Below are 27871 nucleotides of genomic sequence, written 5' to 3' on the forward strand. Positions count from 1 at the left end.
AAAGAAAAAAGGCTAGATAAAATAATCCTTTCAGTTCTAAATTTCCTAATCAATAATCTTGATACTCAGCTCAAGAGGTCTGATCTGGGAAAAAAAACACATACAAAAATAAGTGGATACAAGGAAGGGCAAGATAAGTATATAACATAGACGTCCAGGCAGTTTGGTGTTGTGAGAAATTGGAGGGGGACAAAGGCCGCTTTGCTTGGCATTGGGAGGGTCTTCCAGCACCCCCCTACATTCCTGAGGATACTGCCCAGGAAAGATAATGAGATTCCTTACTTAGACTTGGTCTTTTTCCTGGGCTTTTATCTTTCTAATGGAATTCTAATTTGGGAGTAACCATAGCCTTTGTTTGGCCTCAGGCTCTATATTGAATTTTTTGATTGCTTTTCAGCAATAACCTTTTTTTTTTTTGGTCACTTAACCAGTTGTACAAGTTGAGACTCCTGTCTGTGTGTCTATTTTAGAACAGCTGCCCTGGGAGGAATAGCAAAGAATAATAAGTCAGGTAGATATTTTATGAGTATTGAAATCCCTTCCATTCAGAAATGCAAATAAAATAACCAGCATGAGCAATCAGCTTATGTCAGATTCCATGGGCTTATATTACACAGGGAAATTACAGTGCAACCTGAAACATGCTTCTTAATGAATTCAATATTCTCAGCGCTGTCGTGGCTTAGCATAAAACCTTATGCTTGATTTTTGTGAGAGGCTTCAGAAATCACCTCTTTTTAAGTTGCCTAAAGGAAAAAAGGCTAAGATGATACCGACAAATGGTTTGGTCAGGAGAGTCTGTCACTGTTAAGTGGCTGGCTTTCCTCCCCCACCATGTTCTACCACTGAAATGGGTAAAAAGAACAGAAAGATGTGTTAATCTTCACAACTCCTGCCATACCCATAGACTTCAGTGAAGGTGCACTCAGGGATGTATTTTGGAGGGGCATGGTTGTTTTCATTGATGTCAACCTCAGAGGTTAGTCAAGTACTCCAGAACACTCTAGTTGGTCCCAATTACTATGTTCTGTTATGAAGCGAGAAAATAGCCAGAGAAATATCTGTATGTTGTTATTTCAGGGAATACAAAAGACCAGAGGACTTGGGAGCATGGATTCTCCTCCCATCCCTAGCTGCCAGCGCCCCAACACCCACTTCCCATCCTCCAACTCTGAACACACGTTGGAAGGGACCTGATGAGTCACATGAGCACCTTCTACACTATCCCCTACAAGTGCTCCGGTAGCTTTTGCCTGAACGCTTCTAGTTACTGATTTCTTCTTTCTTCTGATAACTTCTCTGGACTGACCTTGGGACCTTCTAGCTTTTTGCTAGTCTTTCCCTTAGCAATTAGGGGTGCAGTGGATAGAGAGCGCTGGGCCTGGAGTCAGAAAGATTTGAGTTTCAAATACAGCTGCAGACACTAGCTGTGTGACCCTGGGCAAGGCTCGTAACCTCTTTTTGCCTCAGTTTCCTCAACTGTAAAATGGGAATGATTATAACAAGCACTTACCTCCCAGGGTGGTTGTGAGGATTTAGTGATATGCTATTTGTACAACACAGAGTGCAGTCTCTGTGTAAATGCTCATTCCCTTTCCCTTCCCCACCCCAAACTTTCCAGAGGCCTCAGCCTTTTAAATACTTACTAGATGAAACCCCCTACATCCATAGCACCCAATTTATCCTTATGGTTTCCTCTGGGTGACTAAGATTTGCTGATGTAACACTGGTATTAGATCATCCCTTCTGACACAAGGATTTTGATATAGTTTTGTGAGTATCTCCAAAACCAAATCTCTACCTCATCAGGAAAGCCCTGCAAACTTCAGTAGCTGGCTAATTTTGCTTATCTTTCTTGCCATCTTTCTTCCACCCACCATGAGAGGCAGCAACAGACATAACACTGGACTTGGCCTCTCTAAGGTTCCTTCCAGTGCTGATTCTATGCCCTTCCCTAGACCTGCACAGTGTGTATGATTCCTAGCATCAGCAAAGGGCACATCCAGGTTTGCTTCTCCACATCATGGCCCTGTGCCTTATGACTCCTCCGTTTAGGCTTCTCTTCCAGTTCTGAGTTCCATGGTTTCCTTTTGCACCAGCCTTTGTCCCCTCTGGTACAGCAGCTGCCTGAGGGTTGTGGGGGTGAGGGGGCAGTGAGCATATGAATAAGCCACCCATGGAGCTGGCCCTGGGCCATGTCACCTCAGCATATTCCTCTTGGGGATCTTGTCATTATCTCCTCCTTTGATACTCCCTCCTGGTCTGCATGAAGGAACTCCGTGTTTCTGTAGCCCTTGTCTCTCTTGCACAGGAGCTCCCCTGGATCTTGGGCCAGGAGTCTTCTGTGCATGAGTTGGGCTTACTCAGCTTCTCTTAGTACAAGTCCGCTGCATTGACACAGACCTTAAGTAACTTCATTAGCAGCTGCTTAGCTCCAGAGGTAATGAATCTGTTAGCCACAAATAACCAAAATCCTGAAAAATAGGATCAGTAACCTACAAGTGGTGACAGGGAAGGTCAGATTGTCTATTTTAATTAAAATCATTTCTTCCCCACTGGTTACAAAAAAATGAACAAGCATATAATGAATATATGTATGTACAAGAAGATTGTTAAAAAATATATATTGAGGTGGAGTGGGTCAAACATTGCTTTAGCTTTTCTTAGAGACTCATTCTGATTCTTTTGAAAGTGACCTGATTCCTTTCAGGACTTATACTAATGCACTACCATATGAGAACCCAGGTACCTATTACCCCAGTCTCTGAAATGCTAAGTAGCTACTGTTCCCTAGGTCCATAGTAAGGGATTCTTCCTTATCATTTCAAATAGATGACCTGGTAGTAAGCAGCTCGGTACCTGATTTTATCAGTTGCTATTCTGGGATACTTTTCTGGGGAATGGGAATAAGACCTAGGAATCCAGGCATACAGAATCACCAGCTACCTCCTCCTCTCCCATCCCTCATCTCACTGGTTTTATTTATTGTTACTTCCCAATGCAGACTCTGCTGTTGTCTGACATCCACTAAATACACATTTTTCTTTCCCGTCTCCCAGTTTCCTCTATTGAGGCTACTCTCCTCCTCCTCTTGACCAATCCATGTCCCCTTCTTCCTTCAGAATCTAATTTAAAACTCATTACCTTAAAAAAAAGGAATCAAATGCTACAAAACAAAACAAACAATAATCCCTGAAATTCATAACACATTTTAAAGTTTACCAAGTGCTCTGCATGTATCTGAACTCTGACACTTACTAGCAATGTGACCCCTGGGCATATTGCTTAACCTGTATGTGCTCGTAGTCAGTCAGTTAGTAATCACCTACTATGTGCCAGGCGCTGTGCTTAGCACTGAGGATACAAAAACAACAGCAACCACATCCTTGCTCTCAAAGAGCTCACATTATAATAGGGGAGATAGTGTGCAAACAACCATACAGAGGATAAATGGGAGAGGGCACTAGAATTAAGGGGGATCTGGAAAGGTTTGCTATCCTTAGACCTTGGGTTGTGACCTGCATTAGGGAATGAATTCCACACTGGGAACTCTCTGTCATGATAAAATCACAGGGGCTTCACAGATTCTCATATTTCCCACACGATCTCATTTGAACGTCACAGTAACCCTCCTTAGAGTCAATGTGATAGAGCAGAAACAACCCTGGCCAGTGAGGCTTGAAATACAAATATTGTTATCACCATTTTTGAGATAAGGAATTGAAAGGAGAGAGAGGTTAATAAAGCAGGATTTGAACCCAGGGCTCCTGACCCCAAATCCAACATTTGCTCCACCATATCACTTTACCTGTAGTGGAAAGAGCACTTTCCTTGGAGTCAGGAGAGACCTGGGTTCAGATCCTGCCTCCAACACTTACTGTAGTTGTATGGCCATGGGCAAGTCATTTAAGTTCTAAGATGAAGCTTCCCTCTGACTCTAGTTTCTTGTAAGCATTCCTGAGAGAGCCCCTTAACCCCAGTAGACTGAGCTTCCCCTAATAATAGCTCACATTCACATTGTACTTGACAGCTTACAAAGCACTTTCTTCACCACTACTGCATGAGGTACATCCCCATCACCTGGAATGGGGAATGTGTTTCCTCCTTCCTTTATCCTTCCCGCAGCACCTCGAATGCGGCTGTGAGCTATTAGTGTCGAGTCAGTATTTCTGATGGTCTGACAGTCTGTGTGAGTTTATTTCATGCAGACGTTCTGAGGGACCTCTTAAATTCCCCTCAGATCTTCACACACACACACACACACACACACACACACACCCATGCCTCTCTCCTCCTGCTGCATTGTGTTTCCAGAGAATAAGGGAGTACATTCAGGGCTTGGACTCCAATCCAGCATGTGTGTGGCAGCCTGCTGAGTAGGTCCCTGCAGTTGAGAAAGTTTTAACCCTGTGGCTGGACTTAATCTCTGCATTCCACCCTGACACCTTGGAGAAGTACAAGGGGGAGATCTGGGTGGGGGATGGGTGCAAGGGTGGGAAACTTCTGGGGAAAGCCAAGTTCACCATCTCCTTTCTGATTACAAAAGACTCCTGAAGTCACTGCTGCTGCCTTAGTCATCAGTTCACTGGCCACTCCCCTGCTCTGCCTCTTCTCTTAGAGTCAGGGTTAGTTTAAGAAAAAATGGTTTGCAAGAAGCCATGACCTCAGGCTTTTATCCCCTCCATCTGGTGTGCAGCCTTATGGGGCCATGCTGCTATGCAGGAGGTGAGCGAAAAAGCATTCTTTAGATGATGATTCCTAAGCCCACATGTGGAGCTCTAGTGGGAGGTGGGGTGGTAGAGAAAGCCAAGATGGATGGACCAAAAAAGCCAGAATTCTTGGGGGTGGGGCTAAGGGGAAATACAGGTAGACCTTTTGCATGTGGTGTTTGTCTCCTAGCCAAGGCAAGAAAACCAAAAGGAGCATCCCCAGGCTTTGATTAATGAGCTTTTGGTTCCTACGACTTCCCCTTCTTCATCCACAGTTAAAGGGTTAAGGGTAGGATTGCTAAGGCAAGTGAAAGTACTCATTTTTTCCCTTTAGTTGAATGTGTTACAGGGCTAGTGTGAGGCTGAGACCAGGAAAGGCTCGTCTACCATGCATCATCTCTAGAAGCCATTTTTTTCCTCACCATCTTTCTTTTGATCCATAACCAGTAGTCCAGACGAGAGACAGCACTAGCCAGAATTACCTGAGCAAGAGAATATCTGCCTCCCTGGCTGTAAAGAAGTTTTGCATCCAGGAGCCTCATTTTGCCTTGTTGCAGGCCAAAGAGCCCTTCACTGGAAGGTGGGAAGTTGAGAGCTATAAGGGCTCATTGATTTTACTTAACTGGTGACAAAACTCTGTTTGTGAGCATACTCATTTCCATTACTATTTCCTATCCCAATGAACTAGAGGCCTTAGGAAATCCTTGAACACGTTTAAAAGCCTCCAGCATAGAGAATTTCTCCAGCCCTAGCCCATGCCAGTGGACTACATCTTCAGGACTACTCACAAAGAAAAAAATGCAAGTGATATCTATGTGTTTTAATATGGAGAGCCTTGAACAATGATGTTTTTGGGGAAGAGTGAGGCAGTGGTTCAAGGGAGATATTCTGAGGAGATCAGAAGAAACCTAAATCCATTTTTGATGGAGACAGTATTCAGATACTCTCACATGGAGAGCTGGCCCCGGGCCTTCCATACTAGCTTGGATATCTTTAAACCAGTCCCCTCATTTCAAAAGTGCTGAGACTCTAGTACCTTTAATCCTGGACATCTTTGATTCTTATCTTCTCTTACAGCAATTCAGGATTGCTTGTTTTCTTGGACATACCCTACCTTGCGAGTCAGTCTGCCATGGCGACTGTGGAATGTCTCAGTTGTGGACAGCATCCCCTTTCTTTTGTCATCATGAACTGAACTTCCTTTTTGTCCAGTGAGCCTGTTCCGATGGCTACATTATCAGTGGACATGAGAATAGAAGTAGTCACAGATTCAATGTTATTTGGCTATGGTGGAAAGGTTCCCCCTTGCTCATTTACACCAACTACAGTTTTGCAGGTTTTGTAAAGGGGTGTGTCTTCATTCACTTTGGTACACTCTCAGAAGCCTCTGCCTGTGTGAGAAGCCTCCAAGTACTGAAAGTTTTGAAAAGGCCAGGGAAGTCTCACAAAGGGCAAGATGTGGGCCACACAGGGGGAATTGAAGGGATGGTTGCCAGTCGATAGCCTGTGGACCTAGCCAAGGGGTGTTGTGGGGTACAGCTAGTCATGAAAGTCTGTAGGAAGCCGCTGCCTGACTTGGGCCAAGCAGGGATTTCAATCAGGACAGTAAAGGGGAGAGAGGTTGGAGTAGGTAACCCATCTCGCTCTCCCAAAGCCAGGGATGAATCCTTTTGATTGGAGCAACCCTAGAGATATGGTCACAGTAGTAATTGAACCCCTGAAGGGGAAATAGAGACATCAACTTAGAATTATTTTCTCCTCTTGATCCTTTGGATACTGGGGCTGGGAACTGGCATAGTATTTATTCCCGACATCTTCCAACATTTCAAAGAGAATAGTTTCTGATTTTCATTTTTTGCACAGTCTAACTCAAAGATAGGGAGGCTGCTGTGACCTAAAGTCACTGTCTGCCCTCCTTAGGGCCTCTGCCTGAGGCCTTGAGCCCAGGACATCCTACTCTCTTTGGCCATAAAAGAATTTTAAAGCCCTTGTCCTTTGGAAAGCTACAGACTCATTAAATCTCTCTCACCAGCTTTAGGGTGACTGCAAAGCCCCAAGCTTCGTAGCGGCAGCCATAAAAGATGATCCACCCTTCCATTCACCCCACTGTTTATTTACACCATGTCCAGCCCTACAGTCCCATCCCAGGGCACGCGTCACACTTGTCTCCCAGCACGCGCCAGCGATGAGATGCAGTTGGGCCTCTGCTGCTCTGCCTGGGTGGTAATTCTCCTCAGTTCCCCACTCACCCCCCCCACCTTCCCATTTCCTTCCCTCATTCCTCCTCCACCACCCACCTCTTCTCCTCCACCCCCCCTTTCCCTGTCTCCTCCCCAAAACACACACAATCCCCAGATGGAATGCACTAGTCACTCTAAACTAAAAATAACTGCCCGCATCTTGATAATGTAACATTTTAAAGATCTAAGTCATCTCTTGGCTGGGACTCGGGCTCTGTTGTTGGTATGGTTGCTTTGATAGGGTTTGATTGAAGTTTAATTGCCTTTTTTTTCTGCATCTTATCTCTATCCAAGATTACTGGGGGAGGGGAGGTCAGGAGCTAGTACCTTATGTGCTTCTGTATGCATGGGCACGTATGTACACATGGCCACCTCTGTGTGCGTGCGAGTGAAGTCGGGAGGGTGAGGAGTGGGAAGGGGGCAGCATCTTTTCCTCTTGCTCTCTCTGCCGGCCTCTGGGATTGTCTCAGAGATGCCCGGCCCTTGCAGCAGCAGGCGTTTCCTATATGGAGGATGGGGGCAGAGGCCACTACTGGAGCCATCAATAACCAGGTGGGAGCTGCAGGTCTCTGTGTAATGTGAAGCTCTCCCGTATTTCATTTCTGCACCCAGGGGGCGGCTCTGCAGGATTGCTTACGGAGCACTCTGTGTCTGGCACCTCTCTCCACGAGGCCCAGAAGCCCAGGGTCCCACCGACCTGCCCAGGAATGTGCGGCATTGTTCTCCACTGCTGTAATTTGGCTGCAGAGCGGGAGGCCGACCGCTTCCCAGGGATGAGGAGCAAACTCCCTCCCCTCCCCTGGTCATCCTCCTGCCCCTTGACTAACTTGGGCTCCCCTCACAACTGGCAGGGACATTTAGATAAAAACTCTGGGGCAGGGGTGGGCTGCCCAGTGATGCTGAGTAACTGATTGTCCTGTAATGAATTAGCAACACAGCCAATCAGACAGAACCCTCAGAGGGCACGAATATTTGGTAGGTAGTGAGAGTTCTGCTGGGAGTGCCAAAAGGAAAGAGTAAGTAGGTCTCTCTGCAGAACAGGGATAGGGAAGAACAATGAATGCTCTCTCAGCTCTCTAGGCATTAAGTGGTTGATAAAGAATGCTGATGTCACTGATAGTTTCTTGGCATTCCTCTTGGGACAAGGGAGGGCAGGCTGGTAACACGTCCCATGGCTTGGTTGGCATCTAGCCCTTTTCAGCAGGTGTGGGGCAAGCTCCTTCTTTCTCCTCCATAAGAAAGCCAACTGCCTGTTCTGCTGCTCCTTGGCTAAAGATGAAACTGAGTCACAGTAGTCTCACGGGCCTTTTCTTTCATATAAGATTGTGGGCTGCTGGAGAGGAGAGACAATGGCTTACTTGTATGCCTACATTCTGAACAGCCCCTAGCCCACAATAGATACTCATTATATTTACTGCACTTTTTGTATGGGAGCTGGCATTTGGGTCTCTTACCCCTTGGTGAGATAGTGATAATCTTTGCTGGGCAGAGAGAAAAAGAAGAATAAAGTTCATGATGTGTAGCAAGGTGATCAGAAGCAGAAGGGGCCCTGACTGGATCAAACAAAGTTCTTGTCCTGCTCATAGGACTTCAGTGCCAGGATCCAGAGAGGGATTGCATGCGGTCCACTCACTCTCATGATGCTGGGTCTGTGATGAGGCTCAGGGCTGCCCTTTACCTCAGTTTTCTTACCTTTGAGGTGAGCAGCCACGCTCCTCTATCCTCAGTACCCCCTTTCCTCCTTACCAAAAATTTGCTTCTCTCAACTTATGATGGGAAAATTGGCACATGCATGGCTCTGCAGTCTGGAATTCTGAAGCTGTGCATGATCTAGAGAGTGGGGCCAAGAATAGCCAAAGGAGGCCCTCTCTCTTCTAGAGAGAGAGAGTGGAAATCTGGAGGGACTAGGAAAGCAGCATCTTTGTTAGAACACAGGTGAGTCATGGGCCTGGCACTGCCCAACTCTTGGAGGTAATCAAGTATCTGCATCTTGGCCCATATGGTAACCTATATTTTCTCATGTGAGGAATGCTAGGGGTGAGCTGAGACCTTTCCTAGGAGCCTGCCATCTTGGGGAAATCTCATTCAACTCTGCCATCCATTCAGGTTAACCAAGACCCCCAGCCCTCCTCCCCACCACTATTTTTTTATATTCCCCCAAATAGGGAGTTCTTTTTCCACTCCATCTTGAACTGTCAGAAGCCCTTTCCTTCTTCCCCTCACTCCCTCCTCCCTAATCCCACTCATCAGTTATCGAGTTGACTCCACCACTCTGCAAGAAGACATTCCCCTGGCCTGACTCAGCCCTGTTTCTCCACAGGAATCCCCTCACCACAGGCCACAAGGGTCCTGACCAGCTCATGTTTTGTATTAATGGATATGAAGGCTGAAGCATTTTTACTCTCTCTCTCAAAACACACACACACACACACACACACACACACACACACACACACACACACACACCAAAAACCAAACCTACCCCAAACCCTCCTACACGGGTCTTGGCAGGTTACACAAATATTAGTCCGAACATCCAAATAAATCTGTCCCTGAGGCCCAGGCCCACAGCCCCCATTCCCCCTCCCCACCCCAGTGCTTCATGCTGTTTGCATGGAGAATGGAACTGCTTGGCAATTGTGTAGACTAGGGCAGGGAAAAGAAGGAGAGTAGGGTTGGGGGAGAGATGGGGAAAGGGGAAAAGCAAGGAAGGCCTGTCTGCAGTCCTTGTAAAAATAAAAACATACTGGGCTCCTAAGCCTGAAAGCCTGTGCCAGCACTAAGTGGTCAGCAAGTGATGGAGGAGCCATGGGTAGTATGGGCCAGGATAGGCTACCTGGGAGCCTTCCTGTGGGGTGGAAGTAGAATGGGACCACAAGCATCAACTTTAGGACAAAGCCAAAAAAAGGCCTGGTCCCAGAGCCCTAAGTAAATACATCCTGATTATAGTCGCTGACATTGCTTCTCAAATTGAAAAGGACTTCCTTGTCTTGCATTATTCAGGGTACCACCCCATCTTCCTAACCCTCCACCAATCTTCCCTAGGTGTCTCATGTCCCTATCGATATTTTGTCTCAGAAATGAACACCATCCGTGCTTTTTCACTATCCGAAATGAGCCTCTCTCTAACCTGGAAACCTACAAGCACTCATTACCTTTTGCCAATCCTAGGGAAAAAAGTATAGGAAATGCTAGAAGAAGGGAGGATTTGGAGACTCTGAGTTACAGGATCTGGCCAAAACCAGCAAGCTAAGTCCTGCTATGTAAGTGGGCTGGGATGCTGCTGGGAAGTGTGTTCACAGTCACAATATCAGAGGTGTTTCTCCATTGTTTGCTATTGTGGATTATCTTAAGAGTGAGGAGAAGGAACCTTCTTGGCTTTAAAGATTTTTCTTGTTGACTCTTAAATCAGTGGCAAATAAGACTATGATGAAGTTACCATTTGTTGAGATGTTATAAAGGGTGCTCCCTTTCAGATATTCTCAGTGGTCCCTTCCAAATCAGATTCTGTGAATAGGCCCTTCTCTTCCTAGCACCCATGACACTAAGCAGCCTTATATTTAATTAGGACAAGAAGAAGATAGGCACAAAAGTAAGGGTATTCTTTGTCACTTTCATGTAGGAATCTCTTCCTCTGACTGTCATGGACACTATCTAGGACAAGGTCAGCTCTGGAGAAAGGGCACAGTCTTGGGAAGCACTCTTCTTACAAATAAAACACACTAGAGGAGTGGGGGTGAGATTGGAAGCCAGGACCTATTTACCCTGAAAAACAACTACCAAGGGCAGAATGAAAACAAAAAAGCAAAGTGCACAAGTGAGGCAGATTAAGTATTTGTTGGCCCAATGGGGGAAACTGCCTTCTACTAATCACCTAGTTGGACCACTACCTAAGAACCAGCAGGTAAACAAATGAGGCAGTAATATGTGATACAAATTTATGATATATATATATAATATGTATATATATATATATATATATATATATATATATATATATATATATATATATATATATATATATATATATATATATATATGGATGGGGAGGGTGTGGGTGCATAGATCTCTCTTTCTCCACATATGCAGCTGTACACAACATATAAGCACGTAGATGGACCCCCATCCTGCAGGTCTGACCCTTGTCCAGCAGGCCCAGTCTCCAGGGAATTGAAGGGACTTGGAGTCTAACAGTTACTTCCAGGATGACAGATAGACTGTTCACACCTCACCAGTGTCCCACCCCCACTCCAATCCTAAGCCAGGCAAGGTGTTCATGGCAGCTCCCCGCCAAAAGGTGTTCTTTCTCCTGTATGCCCAGGAAGTGCCAGGAACCCAGAGATGGGAAAAAGAAAAGCAAATCTCTTCTGGGTTCTCTAGTGTAACTTGTCTTTCTGCAGAGCCCCTTGCTCTCCTTCCATGCTGCTCTCTGTCCCCTTCCCCTGGGGGCACGGAAGCTCCTGAGGGAGAAAGCTAGTTGGTATCTTATCACCTCCTCCTTGGGGCTGGAATACCCACCAGGACATCTGGGTCCCTTGGGGCACTCACTGTCCAAGTCCTTCAGTGGAAGCTGTGGCAGCCCAGGGCAGGGGAGTTTGGGGTACAGGGTGTGTGTGCGAGGTTCTTGTGCTGTTGAGTCTGAGGGTTTGGGATGGAGGGGCTGGTGAAGTGTGCTGGTGCTCAGGTCTGGTCCAGCCATTCTGCCTTCTTGGGGGCCTTGCAGGTGTGGACATCCACAGTGTCCCGGCACTCCTTACAGCGGACAGCACAGCACCAGTGGAATTTGCACTCGCACTGGGTGACACGTGTGACTCGGGTTGTGTCATAGCCACGGCCACAGCACATGACCTCACATCCATCTGTCCCTCGAGACGTCTTACTGCATACACGTCCCGCAGTGCCCAGGGACCCTGGGTGGGAGAGAAGAAAAAGGTAAACTCTCATTCCATCCCCCTGGGGGTTCTCTTCCCTGCTCTCCGCCTCTCACCCAGCATAGCAAAGGGAGACAAAGTGAGAGGAGACCTCGGGCCTGACCTCCTCCTCCTCTCTTGCATAAGACTGGCACCTTCGAATCTCCGAGCCTTTACACAGACCAGAGCGTCTCTGTTCAACTCCATTTTACAGATGAGGAAACTGAGGCTCAGAGAGGCTGAGTGACTTTTGGTCATGCAAATAGAAGCTGAGATTCAAACCAGGGTCCCCATGTTGCCTCCTACCTAACATACTTTTCTCTTGCCAATACCTGTCCAAATCTCACTGGAAATCCTACCAGCTTTCACCTCCTCTAGGAAGTCTTGCCTCCAGTTCAGGTCCCACTGCATTCCTTCAGCACTTTGGTATTGGGTTTGCATTAAAACATTTTACAAAGACCACAAATGTGTATCTTATGTGCTCTTGTCAGGTGCTAAGAGTGGCAAGCTGATAACCATGGTGAAGCATCGACTTTTAGGGAAAGGGATGCCTTTGGGCTCTCCTCGCCCGTATTGCAATCGGAAACACCAGAGAGTAGGGACCATATTTTCTCCTCCTGTCTCTCCATCTCCATGCACAGGAGAGGCTTAACTGGTCTTTGCTGGTCCTCATTTGCATTCCACCTCCTGTATTCAGGTGTTTTTTTTCATCCCCATACTGAGATACACTCACTTCTAACCTCAGCCTCTTGGAATCCTTGAACTCCTTCAAGACTCAGCCTAAGTAAGGGCCACTCCCCAAAGGAAGTGTTCCCGAAAGCCTCCAGTTGCTTGTGCCCTTCCCCCTACTGGAAATTACTTGGCATATCTTTCTATTGCTTATCAGTATATGTGTCCCAATAGAATAAACACTTAATGGCAGGAATTATTTCATTTTAGTCTCCCCAGTGCCTACCTAGCACAGTGCCTGGAACACAGTGTTTAATATATGTTTGTCGAATGAATGAATCTACCACTACCATGGAATTTTAGAGTAGAAAATGCCTAGAAAATAGTCTAAAGTGACCTATATTTAGATAAAGGGATATAAAGACCCATGAAGCTAAGTAATTTGCCCAAGCTTACACTGTTAGCCAGACTGGAGACTCCCATACATGTGTACCATATTCCCTCTTTCCTCCTCATCAGGTTTGGGTTCTGCCAGTATATCTGATGGCTCAAAAGGCCTCTGAATTATTCCTTCTTCCTCTACCCACACTTTCCTTACCACACCAAAACATCACTACTGGGGAAACATCTGATTCTGAGTTAACCCCACTTCCAGGTTTCACCCGGTTACATACTCCATAACTGTTTGTCTATGACCTGCACCCCATGTAGCCCACATTTGCCTTCACTGCTGTTTCAAAACCCATTATCGCAATTCCCCAGGAAACTGGGTGATTGCCTTGGCCCCAAAGTAGTGAAAATAACAGTCTCCGACACGCCTTACACAGTGTGACTTTTTTAGGTGTGATATTACAGCTTGTTCACCAAGCCCAGAAAAAGAACTTGAGAGCCCAAAAGGTTCATCCTCCTGTCTCCAAACCAGAACCTAGCACTCAGAATGATGCTTTGCCCATAGAAAGCGCTAGACGCAGAGAATCCAAAAACGGAAAGCTATGCTGGGTAGGAAAATCAGAAGAGCTTCCCCACCCCATTCTTCTCCAGGAACCCCCTTTCAGGCACCCTGCAAAGGACAAACACTACCCTCTCTGTCTCTCAGGCAAGGCCCCACCCTGCTTCTATGCCCAGTTTTGCTCCAAACCATTTCACTCTCCAAGAACGACAGCGATGGGTAAAAACAAACAGAGGCAGGCAGCTAGCGGACTCCTTCACCTTCATTTCACCTCACCTCTCTCCTACTCAAACCAGAGCAGCTGTGCCTGCAGAAAAGACCCTCGTGGCAGTAACCAAGAGAGAGGATGCTGGTGATAAGGTCTGAGCCCTTCCAGCTTTACAGCGACTGAAGCCAAGACAGGATCCTTCCGGCTTCTTGGGTTAAAAGGGATCCCAGGTCCTCCAGATCATGGTACTGGATGAAGAGATTGTTACTTCCTCTTTTCTTAAAAGAAAATGTAAAATCTCGGGGGAAACAGACTCCACCTCACAAGGTGACACTTCCTGCACCATTCCAACAGTCTAAAAGTCCCACCTTATTCCCTAAGGCCCTGAATGAAATCCAAACTCTGCTTCAGATGAATAACAGCTGTTCCCTGCCCATCTCCAACTGCCCAGAGGCTATTAGGGAGCTGAAATGGCTGGCTGGGATGGAGATCATCTCCTTGGATTCCTCCTTTCCCATTACTAAACCTTCAACGTTTTCTCATTGGATGTTTTTGTTTTGTTTTTTAAATTCAAAAGACAAAACCCTTAGAAGATTGCTATTCTAGGCACTCTGCAATGTGGCCCATCCAGTAATGCCTTCAGACTTCACCTCACAGGAAGTCTCCATTCCTGTCCAACTGTTGGCAAAATATGCCTAGTGCTTTCCTCCCCATCCATCCCTCCTGAAATGCCCTCTAACTATTCAAATCCCACAAGACCCAGTCTTAAATATCACCTCCATCATGACCTCAATCATTTGGGCCCCAAATGATCTGAATTTCTGCAGCACTTAAATAACATTTGAAGATATCATGGTATAATGGAAAGAGTGCTAGTTCTGGATGCTTCCTCCTTGTGTGACTCTAGGCAAATTACTTAGAACTCCGTGATTTCATTTGTAATATGACTCAGAGTGAGCCTCTAAGTTCAGCTCTAGATCTGACATCCTGTAATAGGAAGGTGGAAAAACTATATCATAGAGGGCCAGCTAGGTGTCACACTGGATAGAGCACTGGCCTTGGAGTCAGGAGGACCTAAGTTCAAATCTGGCCTCAGACACTTGACACTTACTAGCTGTGTGACCCTGGGCACTTAACCCCAACTACCTCACCAAAAAGCAAAAAAAAAAGACTACATTGTAGAGGAACTGAATAACAAGCCAAGAAACCTTTAGGCTGTGACACCTGCTACTGTTATTTATCTTTTTATGTCTCTATATCCACTTTCCCTAGCTGTATCCCACACTGTAAGTAGGACAGCACCTTGCATGCCATTGTAGGTATTCAATACTTATTAGTAGGGGAGGTTGGCTCTCACCTATGGTGCCACCCTCCCTGATTATTCTTAGGTTTGGTAATAAGCTGGTGCTTCCTTCAAGCCCTTCTGGTATTTCTTATTGTAACCCCGAATTACTGAGACAGCAATAGACTGGCTTAGATCCCCGTGTTCAGAGCTGAGAAATTGTTCTTCTCTTTACCCATTCTCACTCCACATCTGGCTCCATCTTACTCACCAGCAGCCTTGTCCAGAACACAGTAGTCTGGGGAGTTGTCAAAATAGACAAGGTCGGCCCGAGTGGCATGGCGATAGCCCTGACGGGCAGCAGTAAAGTTGGCACCATCCTGAGTGGCGGTCACCTGCACAGCCCCATCATAGCGCCTCCGCAGATAGTCACCAGTCCGGCGGAAGTCCGAGAGTGCATGCCAGCAGGTGCGGAGGGTACAGGAGCCGCTAACTCCATGGCACTTACATTCCAGCTTTAGGAATCGGCGTACAGCCTGAGTGGGGAGGGAGAAGGAAAAGGCAAGGGGTCAGGGCTCACTGTCCATCCTAGAGAGAGGGAGAGAGGGGAGGAGGAGAGAGACAGAGGAAGACAGAGAGGGAGACAGAGAGAAAGAGACGCAGAGATAGAGACGGAGAGAGAGGATGGATAGAAAGGGGGAGAGACAGAAACAGAGAGGGAGGATGGATTAGGAGGAGGGACAATAAAGAAAAGGCTGGAAGTATAATGTGATAAACTAGGAAATAGGAGGTTTAGGGGTCATCTCCTCCATCCAATTATTCAATTATTTATTAAGAGCCTTCTTGTACCAAGCCCTAGGCTGGGTGCAAAACCAGCTAGCTTCAAGGAGCACCCCTTAGCTCCAAATCCTATATATTCCTCAAAGCCCAGCTCAAATTTTACCTCTTCTGAGAAGGTTTTGCCAAGCACTTTAACCCACAGACTTCCTTCTCCTCTAAACTCCTTTGGCATCTGTCTCCTAGTGCAGTAGAAAGAATGCTGGATTTAGGGTCAGAGGAACTGGGTTCAACCCAGCTCAGTTGCCACCTCGTATGAATGAAGTAAGTCACTTGACTGTTCTGGGCCTCCGTTTTTTGTAAAATTAGGGGGCTGGGCTAGGTGACCTCTGGGTTTCCTTCCAGATCTCAATCTATGATCCACTAACCTATGCCAGACAATCAGAACTTCATTCTTTACTGTTATACTGTCTGGAATCATCCGCTTAATTAACTCAAGGAATGTATGATACTACTTTTTTTTTTAAAAGCACATACATATTGTATTTGAATGTTTTCCAGTATTTCTAGCAGAAGGTAAGCTTCTTGAAGGCAGGAATTGTTTTGTTTTGTCTTTGATTCCATAACACTTAGTTCAGTGCCTGGCACACAGTAGGTGTTTAACAAATGGTTGTGACTGACCTGAGAGTTCTTCATGGGAAAGGGGGAATTGACTTGGTTTGTTTTCATTCCACACTCAGTCATTAAAAAACATTTGCAGAGCTTCTACTGTGTGGACACCACCATACTTAGAAATGGGGAAGATACAAAATTTATATAAGATATAGTCTTTCCTTCATGGAGCTTACAGTCTCTGCTACTTCCTCTGTACCCCCTACAACACCTACCACAAGTTTATCTATATAGGAGTTATGTCTAAAAAAACAAAACAAAACAAACCATATGGCTTGACTGGGAAGGGATTTTGCTTTCCTAAGAAACATCTTAGGACATTTTTCCTCCCACTACTTTCGAATGTTATGCAAAGCCTCAGCAGCCACACCCTCGGCATGACCCTGGATGAACAGTTGTACACACCCAGACACACATATATAGACTGACCGTGCGGCCACAGCGATTGTTGTGCAAGTTCATGAGGGCCCGGGCATCCTTCAGCCTCTTCTCCTTAGCATCCACAAAGGCCTTGGCAAAGCGGACCCCATAATGGATGTTGTCACTGCAACCACCCCAGTCAAAGTCTCCACGCTGGTCTCGGTCCCGACCACGTGTGTAAGGGTCACAGCTGCACACACTGAGCTCACCCTGGCTGCAGGCCCGTGTGATGGCGTGGACCACACCTGCCGATGAGATGGCATACACAAAAGCTGCCTCCCGGCTGCCTAGAGTGGGGTAGGAAGGAGGGAGTTGAGAGAGAAGGCCCCGTGATCCTCCTTCCAGAAGTCCCCCTGGCTCACAACCCATTCTCCGCTTACTCAAGCACCAGACTACTCCTTACCACATCTCATGACTTTTAGGCTACTCTCTAGATATGTCTGTTCATCCCTTCAATCTGGCACTACTTCTTAGCCTTCAGGTGAAGCCAGTAACATGATCAGTTAGAGATTGGCTCTGGACTTGGTATCAGAAGACCTAGGTTCAAATCCAGGCTCTGCTCTTCCCTAGCTTTGTAATTATGTAATTACTTAATTAATATGTAATTATGACAACTTTTCTAGACTTGTTTCCTCATCTATAAAATGGGGTAACTATTCATCTACCTCACAGGGTGATCATGAAGATGCCTTGTAAACGTGGAAATACTACATCATAGGATCATAGAATTTAGAGTTGCTAAGGACAATTAGAGATCAGCTAGGCCAATCTCCCTATTTTACAGATAAGCAAACTGAGTCCTAGAGAAAGAAAAGAAGTGATCTGTCCAGGGCTCTATAACTAGGAACAGCAGAGTGGTGTAATGGAAAGAAAATGGGACTTGGGAGTCAGAGGACCCGAGATCTTACCCCAACTCTTCTAACTCCACTTTTCTTTGAACCATGTTCTTGTCACCCTATCACATTTGGCTCTGAATTGTTCTCAGATGAAGCAAACACCTCTCCTCACTCCTCCTCCTTCCCTAGTGCTAGATGGCTCTCCTGCTGAGCCCTGGTTGGGCTAGTCTAGGAACCTGAGACTTCTTCTGGTCCCTCTCTTGCTGGACAGTTCTAACACCGAAACCCCAGACCATAGTCAGACTTGGAAAAGAGGAAGACATCACAGCAGAGAGACACTGATATGCTTTCCCCCTGTTTGCCTTTACCTAAATGTCCTGAATCCTCTCCTCTTCCCCTCCCACTCCCTGTTGTTTCTCTCTCAGCCTTTCTCCTGGCTCATCATCCAGTTCAGCCCAGCCTAGTTTTCCCTGCTGAGCAGGGGCCAGGACAGTTCTCCAAATATTTACATATCCCCTTTCTGTTTACCCCTTGTTCCCATTACTGCCAGGGTTGGATGGGGGCAGGATACCCCCTCCCTGGTCCCTAGCCCTGAAGTGGATAGCGGGATTGCGAGGGCCAATAAGGAAGCAGGAAACATTCTATGGCCCCTAAATTCTCCTCCATCTAACATGATTCAGAGCTGGGGGAAATAGAGGTAGAGCCTGTGTCGAGGGAATACGTGGAACTTTCAACAGCCCCTGGCACATGGGGTTTAGAGGGTCTCTTGTCTATGGGGGGTAAGAAGAGGGACTGTAGTCAAAGGAAGCCAGAACTGAGGGCCCATTCTCAGCTGGAATCACAGTGTGATATCATCATTATAATCCCTAACATTTATAGAGAGTTTTAAGGTTTTCAAAGCAATCATATGTGTCTGCATACACACATGCATATATAACATAGATACAAATGACCATTTGAGCCTCCTAACAATCCTGTCAGGTAGGTCCATTTCCCCAATTTTACAAATGAGGAAATGAAGTGAGAAAGATGAAGTGATTTACCCAGGACCCCAAAGCTAACAATGTCTGAGAAGGGAACCAAACAGCCTTTCTCCGGTTCTCAGAGGTGTCCAACTTTCTGCCAGCAAAAACCCCCAATTGCTGCAGGAACCAGATTACAGTGTGATTGGGAAATGTTTGACAAAATAAATAAAAATAAAACAGAGCACAGATAATGTTAACTTGTGGTTTTCTAAGAAAGCCCTAAATGGGGTCATGAAGAGTCGGACACAACTGAAATGGGTGAACACACACAAGTCAATATGGAGCTGTTAGAGTTGGATGCTACCGCCCTACGCCAAGCTGCTTCAGTTATGGAAAGTGTTGGACGTGAAGTACTGGGATATATTTGATTCCCAGTCCTGGCCCTTATTACCTGTTGGGATCCTGGGCAATTCACCTAACCTCCAAGGTCATTTTCACCTCTACATCTATGATGTACCCGTGGTTTCAGTTTCCCCAGTTATGAACCAACATGGAGGAAATAATCTTCTTCCCTTCCACTTGCCACCCCAAGGTCATGGAGAGAAGGGAAGGAGGTGGGAGGAGAAGGTCAGGAGGAAAAGAAGGAAAGGGTAAAAAGAAGGGCACCCTACTTCTGAGCATAACTCGGCCAAAGACGGTGTGGTCGCGGTCCAGAGTTGTGCAGTTCCAGCGGTGATGACGGAACTGGTGCTGGCACTCGCGGATCCAGTCCCGGGCCCCCTCACCCAGGGAGCGCATGATGTCAGGGTAGCGCTGGCACAACTGGCGCTGCCGGCTCACCAGCCCGGGGATGTTGTCACAGATCACCCGGGCCCCCAGTGCCCCGATATACCTGCAGGGAGTGGAGGGCACAGCATTGCTGGGAGTGCCTCAAACAGGGGCAACTCAAGAGTCTCACTTTCAGCCTGGGCAATGAATGTGTGGGACTAGGGGGAGAGTTAGTCCCCTAGCTCTGGAAGGTCCGGTCCCAACATTCATCCTGCCCCTATTTCCACTGGTGGTGGTGGTGGTGGTAATAATTAGCTAGCATTTATATAGCGCTTGAAGGTCTGCAAAGAACTTTACATATGTTATTTAATCATCCTCACAACAACTTTGTGAGATAGGTGCTATTATTATCCCCATTTTTGCAGATGAGGAAACTGAGGCTGAGAGGTTAAGTGATTTGTCCTGGGTTACACAGCTCAAAATGTGTCCAAAACAGAATTTGAACTCAGGTCTTCCTATCTCTAAGTCCAGCGCGCTCTATCCACTGCACCCCTCAGCTGTTTCTAGTGCAGGGAGTGCAGCATGGTACTCAGAAACAAGGCAGAAGCTGCTTTAATGGAAACCACTCAGTTGAATTCTTGTCACAGATGATAAATGAGTGGTGTCATCTCTTATCACTCAGGCCAAATGCTCAAGTCTAACACACATATTAAAGCCATGGGCATATCACAGATATCTACAGGTGGTTTATTTGATAAATGCTAGTGACTTTGGAGAAAAATACTGTGAACGTAAGAGACCAGGATGATACTCTGGCATATGGAGGGTCTGTGTTCGAAATATGACTATGTGCCTGGGGCAAGTCACTTAACATCTCAGTCTCTTTCTTCATCTGTGAACTGAAGAGGTGGCTTACCCTCTAAATCTGTGATCCTATGGGCCTTCCCTTAATCCCACACTGAAGGCAGCCTCCCTCTCTCCCTGTCTGTATTGGGCTAGGGTGGAAGGCAAAAATAGAAATGAAGGATAGTGGCAGTGGTGTTCATGTGGAAGGGTGGTGAGTGACAGCCCAGGGCAAGGTTCATAACATAATATTGAGGGACGTTTCTGGTTCTGGATTGACCCATGTTGCTGAGAATCCAATGTTTCCAAACTCTAAGCTGATATAAAGAGACCCTCCCTTCCAACCCTACTCTTCCTTCCTTCCTTCCCTTGTCTTCAGGAGACCAGCCAAATATTAACCCCACTACCCAGGATGGCCCTGTGTCCTCCTGCCCCACCTTCCTCTTCCCTTGCAATCATTCCCACCGTGGGATCTCCACTTCCTGAACAGAGATACTCTTCCCCCTTACTGTGGTAAAGTGACTTTTAAAGTCCCTGTCCCCTCCTTCCCAGGCCAAACCAAAGGGCACTGTGCCCTGGGATTGCTATATAGGCAGGGATTCAGCTTCAAAGGGACCAAGCGGTTCCCACACCCCAAATTCCAATCTCGATTCCCATCAGCTCAGCACTATACCAGCTATGACATGCCTGAGGCTTGGCTGAGCCAGTGCAAGTGACCAGGGAATAAGACAGAGGGACAGGAAGGGGACTGCAGCTAGGTAGAGATTTTCCCTCTGTGCCCAAATATATTCAACTCCACAGCACATTCCCAGGGGTGCTGTCCTGCTTTCTTCCACCCATAAGCCCACCAATCCAGACCCTGCCCAGAAGTCTGGGATCTATGCTTACATTTGCTTCCTTTTCTCCAATTTGGCTCCATTCTTCTCTTGTTCCCCGAGCTCACCTACCTCTGAAAGCATTCCATAATTCAGAGAAGGTCCCTCTCTCCTCCTTTGTCAATGAATAAAAGCCCAAAGGAGTTTTTTTGTGCATCTTATCTCAGGGTAAAGAGCAGGTGGGAGTCAGACATCCCTGGCTGCCAGAGAAGCCATGGCTGTGAATAAGACTGTGGTTTGGGAACAGCCCCAGAATCTGGTGGGGAGCAAGGGGTGTTTATGACATCTCGGTCCCTGTGTACTCTGTCCCCTTCTTCCCCCACCCCCACCTCAGTCCCAATCATTCCCACCATGGGATCTCCACCCCTGAGTTGGGATCACCACTGGCAAAACCAAATCAAACAAACACAGCCAAAGCCAGATGCCTTCTGGTGAGTGTGGCCGGCCAGGCTGATGGGACCCATCTGTCCCCCAGGGAGGAAAAGACAGAGAGGGCCGGCTGCTAACAAATCCCATGGAATCAGCATCCCTGGTTCTGTCCATCAGGGCAACGGCTTCCAGGAACAAACAAAATAAACTGCCCGGGCCTAGCTTGGGAGGGACTGCCTGACGCACAGACCCAGAGTTACACCCACCACTGAGATGCTTTGTTTGGAGAGGAGAGATATGAGGTGGAGCTAGTCCCTTTCCCAATACTACTTCATTCCCCTAGTTTAGGACTGGAATATTGCTGTATGGACTAGGACTTGGGAGTATCCAAGGCTTGGAGAAATACTACAACCTCTCATCAAGAGAGCCTTGGTTGTACTGGGCCAAGTTATTTCAGGAAAGTTCTTTCTGCTGTCTAGCTTTAATCCCTTTTGATACAGCCCATACATCAATCCTTAGAGAGGTGGGAAACAGCTAGTCCCACCCTTCCTGTCAAGAAGACAGCAATTGAGTACCGCTGATTTCTCCCAGCCTTCACTGCTCCAGCCTCAGGTTTTCTTCTAGACCTTGCAGTGATCTCCTTGGATGGTGGCTGCTAACCATTCCTTCCCCATCCCTTCTCTCTACCCCTATCTTCCTCATCTCTAGACTTCCAGATACTTTCTCCCTCCTGATCCTGCCTTCTCATTTCCATATGGATTAGGACTCACATTCCTGTCCTTTAAAACCTGGTCCACAACATCTTTCAGGAAGTCTAGAAAAATCCTATCTTGTATCATATACTCCCTTCCTGACTCTGTTTCCGTCATCCAGTAATTCTTTTCATATATATATATATATAGTTTGTTTCTTTGGAAATGAGACATCCTATACCCCTGAAGACAGAGACCCTCTACCCTCTTTCTCCTTTCTCCAGATCTTTCATAGCCCCTAGTACTAGACTTATGCACACAAGGTGTGTGTGTGTGTGTGTGTGTGTGTGTATGGAGTGTCTTCAGGACAGGTATATGATTCCCACTCCGACCGCTTCATCTTTATTTTCCTTTTGTTTTCTTTATTTCCCCGGGGATCTAAGCTTTCTAAGGCTTCCTTATGCTTTCCTCCTTTCTATTCCATTAGCCTAGGAAAATTCATGATAACAGCCTGCACCTGCTAGGGGTTTATGTCCCCATCTCTACTTCCTATCCTAAGAGTCATAAAGAGGGGGAACTTTCCCCTTCCTTCTACCCTAGAAGAGAAGGTCTCTGGTGCTATAGAAAATGACTATGAATTATGACCTTCCCAGTGAACAATCAAGTGTTTCCCCAAGGGCTTGTGGCGAAAGCTATCATTTTTTCTTTTTTTTGGGGGGGGGTGTGTGAAGCAACCTGGGTTCAGTGACTTGCCCAAGGTCACACAGCTAGTAAGTGCCAAGTGTCTGAGGCTGAACTTGAACTCAGGTCTTTCTAACTCCAAGGCCACAGCTTCATCCCCTGCACCATCTAGCTGCCCCAATTTTTGCTCTTTTTTAAAAAGAAAGTATTTAGGGCCAAGACTTTTGCAAATTTTGAAAAACTGGCATTGAAAAAGTGGCAAGGCCACCCTTGCTGCTAAGGACATCGGTCTAGGCTCTGTAGTCAGGAGCAAAAGGTGGGCAGAAAAGATGGGAAGGCTGGAAAAGCCAACTGTCCTTGATACGATTGCCCCCAGCCCCAGCCCCTGGCTCTTTTTTTTCCCTTTTCACTGGGGCAGCTGTGCCCCTTCTGTATCTCTCCTTATACTGAGTGTGTCTTTCCCTACCCAGCCTCCACCCAGGATTTTTCAGAGATTCTTTAACGTGAACCACGTGTAAGAGGAGGAAGAAGGAAGGGAAAGGGGTGAGAATAGCCATGAGTCTCTAAGATATGTTCTCAGTGGGGGGACCAACATGAACCCCAGTGAAGTCTACACTTGGGAAAAAACCATCAGCACAACTAAGAACCATTTGAGTGATGACCTCTCCTTATTCAAACATCCAGATAATTTTCCATACTGGCAGGGGCCAGACAAGGGTCCTCAGAAACGTAGACAGACTGGACAGAAATGCTCTCTCCTGTTTTGAGAGAGTGTGTATGTAAAGGGAGATCTGAGGTGAGGGAGGCAGCCTTTACTGATTTGAGCCTGTAGACAGCCTAGGCCTTCTGAAGTTCCGTTTTGATCTCAACCCTGATCTTTCAAAAGCTTTGCTCCTTCTCCCCCCCCTCCACCCCCTTCTCCATCTTCCCTTTTGTAAAGGAATGCTTCAAGCCAGATGTAAGATACCAATGCAATATGGTTCCCCCATCCAGAACCCCCTCCTTTCCCCAACATGCAGAGATAAAAAGATCCAAAAGAGAGATTTTTCTGAAACAGGAAAAAGGGGGGGTGGTTGGGGGGCTGAGCATCTTGAAATGATAGGAATCTCTAGCAGAACTCCATGGCCCCTCAGCCTGCTACTCCAACCCCCAACCCAACTCTTCCAGCCAAGACTCAGACAAGGGGGAAAGCCACAGGGGAGGGTATGGTAAGAAAAAGAGGGGTATTCTGGGAGGAAAGGGAAATGGGTATGGTAGAGAAGTGCTATTCCTATGTAGAATGTTCCTATGTAAGTTTATTGGGGGGGGGGAGATGAAGAAGGAGGGCAGCTAGAGTGATCTTTGGGGGCAGAGAACGGCTTTTTTCTGTGAGTAGCCAACACTTCCATTAGAGGTGTGTGTGTTGGAGGGACAAGTATGTGGAAAAATAGACATCTAATTGCTTTTTAAAGGGATTATGCCCTTCATGGAATGAGAGGCTGGGACGGGATGGGGGGAGACCGACATTGGCTAGAAGAGAGATAGGAAAAGTGAGATGGAAGATAGCTTTCCCAGGGGTGAGACAGAGACCTCTGCCCTAGAGAAGTGGGGGGCGGGAGTGGAAGGGGGGAAGGGAGTAAAAGAAGGAGGGAAATGGATGGGATACTTTCAACAACTATCCCTGCTGGGAGGATTGAGTCAAATACCCGGATTATGCAAACCAAAATGACTTTTTCTTTTAACTCTAAGCACATAGTTTTGTTTCAATTTAATTCTTCCTCACTCACTAAATTGTTTGAAAGTGGTTGCCTCACTGGAGAGGGATTCTTTTATACACTGGGGTGGATGATGGAGAAGATGGTGAGTTACCCAGCTTTTCCCTTCTCCTATTGCCCCTGAGTGAAACTGGCAACCTCAGCCTCTGTCTCTAGGCTGAAGAGAAAAACCAAGAGTATCGCTCTGCCCCAGGCAAAGCCCCATTAACTCCTCCTGGAGCCCTTGGGATACTAGAGAAACTAAATCAGCAGGAATCGGTTTGGGACAAGGAAAGCCAAGTGCGGTCGGTTCCCAGGGGGCCGGCCAGAGCGTGAGGAGGGAGCAGCCTTTCCTTTTCACTCCTCTAGTGGTCCCCGCCCCACCTGGTCTCACATCCCTCTCTACCAACACTCACCACCAGGACGCATCTATGCGGGGCGGCAGCGTAAGCAACAGCAGCAACAGACAGGCGAGGCCAAGGCGGGCAGGGACTCCGGGACCGTCGGGTGCCGCTGCCCGGCCAGGGTATCTGTGCGCCGGGGCGAAGGCGGGAACAGGGAGCCGGGCTCGCCTACGGAGGAGCTGGGGGGCTTCCTCCGTTCTGCCCTGGCTCAGCATAGCTCCCCGAGGGCTCTCCCCCTGCGCGTCCCGGGGTGGGGCAGAGCGCAGGGCTGGGGGCGCGGGGTCGAGACCCCAGCTGGGGTGACCCTCAAGCTGTCCAAAACTCCCCCCAGCAGGGGCCCATGGAGCGCACCGACAGTGGGGCCCCCAGGTGGGCGCCAGTTATCCGCGATTCAGTGGCCTGGGGCCGCGGAGCGCAGTGGTCAGGACAGCTGTGCCCACCACGCTGACGACGGTGTGGGGGGCCAGCAGAGTGACTCGAGACTCCGAGGAGCTGCGTGCGGCGCCGAGGGCTGGCTGTCTTGGGGCGTGCTGTCCGGGACCGGGGCCAGAGGCAGGGATCTGGCCACTGCTTACGGCGCGCTCTCTCCAGGATGCGGTGTCCGGGGGTCGGCAGCGCAGCGCCGAGTGGGGCTGCGGGGCCGGGCGGTGCGGACAACCCCTCTGGCCGCGGGCTCTCATTGGACGGCGCCGGGCGGGGCTGCGGCCAGGGACACGCGAAGCCCTCAGGGCGGCCCCGCCTGGGGCCCCGAGCGGAGGCGCGCTCCACCACCCCAGGTGTCGCCGCTGTCGTTGCCCCCGCCTCTCTCCTCCCACTCCCCCTCCGCGCTGCGCCCCCCACCTGCTCGGGCGAGACGGGACGGGGCGGTGCAGCTCACTCCATGCGCCCCGAGCGCCTGGGCCCGGTGGACGCCGCGTCCCCGGGTCCTAGCGCCCATCCTTCCCAAATCTGCTCTTACGGGGAGCAGTGCAGTGCTTGGAGGGGGTGGAGAGTGGGGGCTGTGGGCTTCTCTCCCTGACACCTAAGTCTCCGCGCAACAGGAGAGGAAAAGTGGATCGCACTCAGACTCCCAGCCTCTTTCACCCTCACAGTGAAATGGGTAGAATCCAATCTAGAGATACGGAAAATCGAGTGAAAAGCAGAGTTCAGCAGTGCCTAGAGGGGCGCTGTTGCCGAGATTGCTATCAGCCCCGCTAATCCGAAGCATGTGTTCTCAAGGTCCCTCTCCTTTTCTTCAGAACCACAGTCCACCCTCCTGCACCCGAGCCCGCTAAGAGGCTGTCGAAAACGGACTGCCCCACCTCTAAGTCCTACATCATCCCTTTCCTCCTCTTCCATCGACCCCATCTCCCACCCCTCGGCTGTGCTACGGCCACAGCTGTGCTGCTCTGTGACCAGAGCGCTAGGGAAGGGGGGGATCCTGGAAGGTCTAGACCTGCCTTCCTGGAGCCGAGCTACTGGGAAGGGAGAATGGGGATGATGTCAAGAGTTGGAGTGACAGTGACTAACGGGGAGTGGGGTAGGGGCAGCGCTGTCTCTCCTCTTCCTCTGTCTTCAGGATTAGCAGCTCTCAGTTTCTCTTAGTTCTGCCGACAGTGTACATGGGTCCCTCACCCCCTCGGGCGGAGCTGCGCTGAGTGTGAATGAATCAGAAACAGCTGGGCGGCTTTGCCTACACTAGAGGCCGAGTGGGGATCTCGTTGAAAGAGGGTCCTGAAGCTCGCTCTTCCGCAGTGCACTGCAGCTCTCTGTCACCGGACTGTGAGACCCTGCCCACCTACACCCGTTGCCTCCTTGAAAGACGGGGACAGGGAGAAGGAGACGTGGATTGGGGCGGGGTGGGGAAATGATTGCCCCACAACTGATCTTCCAAGCTCATGAATTCGCCGGGAGGTCTCTGGCAGAAAAACGCTCCCTCCTCCCCTATTCTTTGGCGCTGAGCTTCTAGAAGACTTGGTTCCTAACTTGCTAGGAGACCGAGGGCTGACCCTTCCCCCTTCTCAAGCCTCAGTTTCTCCCTTGTTCTCTGTGATGTACCTCTCTCCCTTCCCCGCCCCCCGTCCCCAGTCACCCGCAGCTCAGGGCTCATGATTTATCTCCACTATAAATGTCCTGATGTAAACACTGCACCCCGGACGGTCCTCCCTCCCCGCAATTCCACCGGCACCTCACCCCAAAGAGGCTCCGCGGGTGTCGGGGGCCGTGGGGACAAGCACGGGTGTGAGTCGATAGGGAGCAGCTGGCCCAGACCAAGGCTAAAGCCGCCCCACGTAGAGGTGGAGCGGGATGATTTGGGGAGGGGCTCATCCAAGAAGCCCACTGACCTTTTCCTCACCCCCTAAGGTTCTATGTTAGCACCCCACCCTCACTCAGTTCCAACCTCAGCTTGGACGTTGTATGCAGAAGACCCTGTCCAGGACATGGAGGGGGCGGGGCAGAGGTAGGGGAGTAGCAGAGAGAGATGGAAAATGGGAAGGTGAACTAGAGGCCCCAAGAGGGCACTCAACTCACCCCTTCCCTACCCTTCCAAGTTTAGAATTAGGACTAGAACAATGGCTTGGGGGACGATTCTGCTCTCCACTTCAGCCCCACTTTAGCTAATGCTTTAGTTCCTCTGCAGCAGTTGGGGAATCATTCTATTAGGGTCCTTGTCATTTTCCTCAAGAGTTCAGCCTTTTTTCCCACCCTTTTCTTCCTTTACCCTTTCCCCCTCCCCCCCTTGCAGCCCCTGGCGGGACACTCAGCATGCATCTCTAGTCTCCTGGCTGCCTTTCCCACACTCACCCCATGTGGTCAGAACTGGGTGTGACCCTGGAGCTATCCACTTCATTTCTCCACTTGGGTGGGGTTGGGGGCTGCCGATGATCAC

General features: G+C 48.4%; 1 protein-coding gene across 1 annotated transcript; it reads right to left on the bottom strand.

The window, feature by feature from the left end:
* Positions 1 to 10542: 10542 nt before the first annotated feature.
* WNT2B (Wnt family member 2B) lies at positions 10543 to 25685 on the bottom strand. Its single transcript, XM_021001840.2, has 5 exons — positions 25015 to 25685; positions 19309 to 19529; positions 16846 to 17123; positions 15239 to 15503; positions 10543 to 11859 (listed from the first exon to the last, which is right to left on the bottom strand). Exons 1-5 carry the CDS (start codon positions 25215 to 25217, stop codon positions 11630 to 11632), a joined length of 1197 nt encoding a protein of 398 aa, XP_020857499.1. The 5' UTR covers positions 25218 to 25685; the 3' UTR covers positions 10543 to 11629.
* Positions 25686 to 27871: the final 2186 nt, after the last annotated feature.

The sequence above is a fragment of the Phascolarctos cinereus genome, unplaced genomic scaffold, assembly GCF_003287225.1.
Source record: "Phascolarctos cinereus isolate Bilbo 61053 unplaced genomic scaffold, phaCin_HiC Scaffold_5;HRSCAF=322, whole genome shotgun sequence".
Taxonomy (NCBI): domain Eukaryota; kingdom Metazoa; phylum Chordata; class Mammalia; order Diprotodontia; family Phascolarctidae; genus Phascolarctos; species Phascolarctos cinereus.

What these genes read in the sequence shown, in the direction of transcription:
- WNT2B (XM_021001840.2), bottom strand. Translation starts at nt 25,217, where the DNA reads ATGCTGAGCCAGGGCAGAACGGAGGAAGCCCCCCAGCTCCTCCGTAGG. An exon ending in CGCATAGATGCGTCCTGGTG is followed by an intron (nt 19,530 to 25,014) that starts GTGAGTGTTGGT and finishes CACTCCCTGCAG; the next exon opens with GTATATCGGGGCACTGGGGG. An exon ending in TGGCCGAGTTATGCTCAGAA is followed by an intron (nt 17,124 to 19,308) that starts GTAGGGTGCCCT and finishes ACCCCACTCTAG; the next exon opens with GCAGCCGGGAGGCAGCTTTT.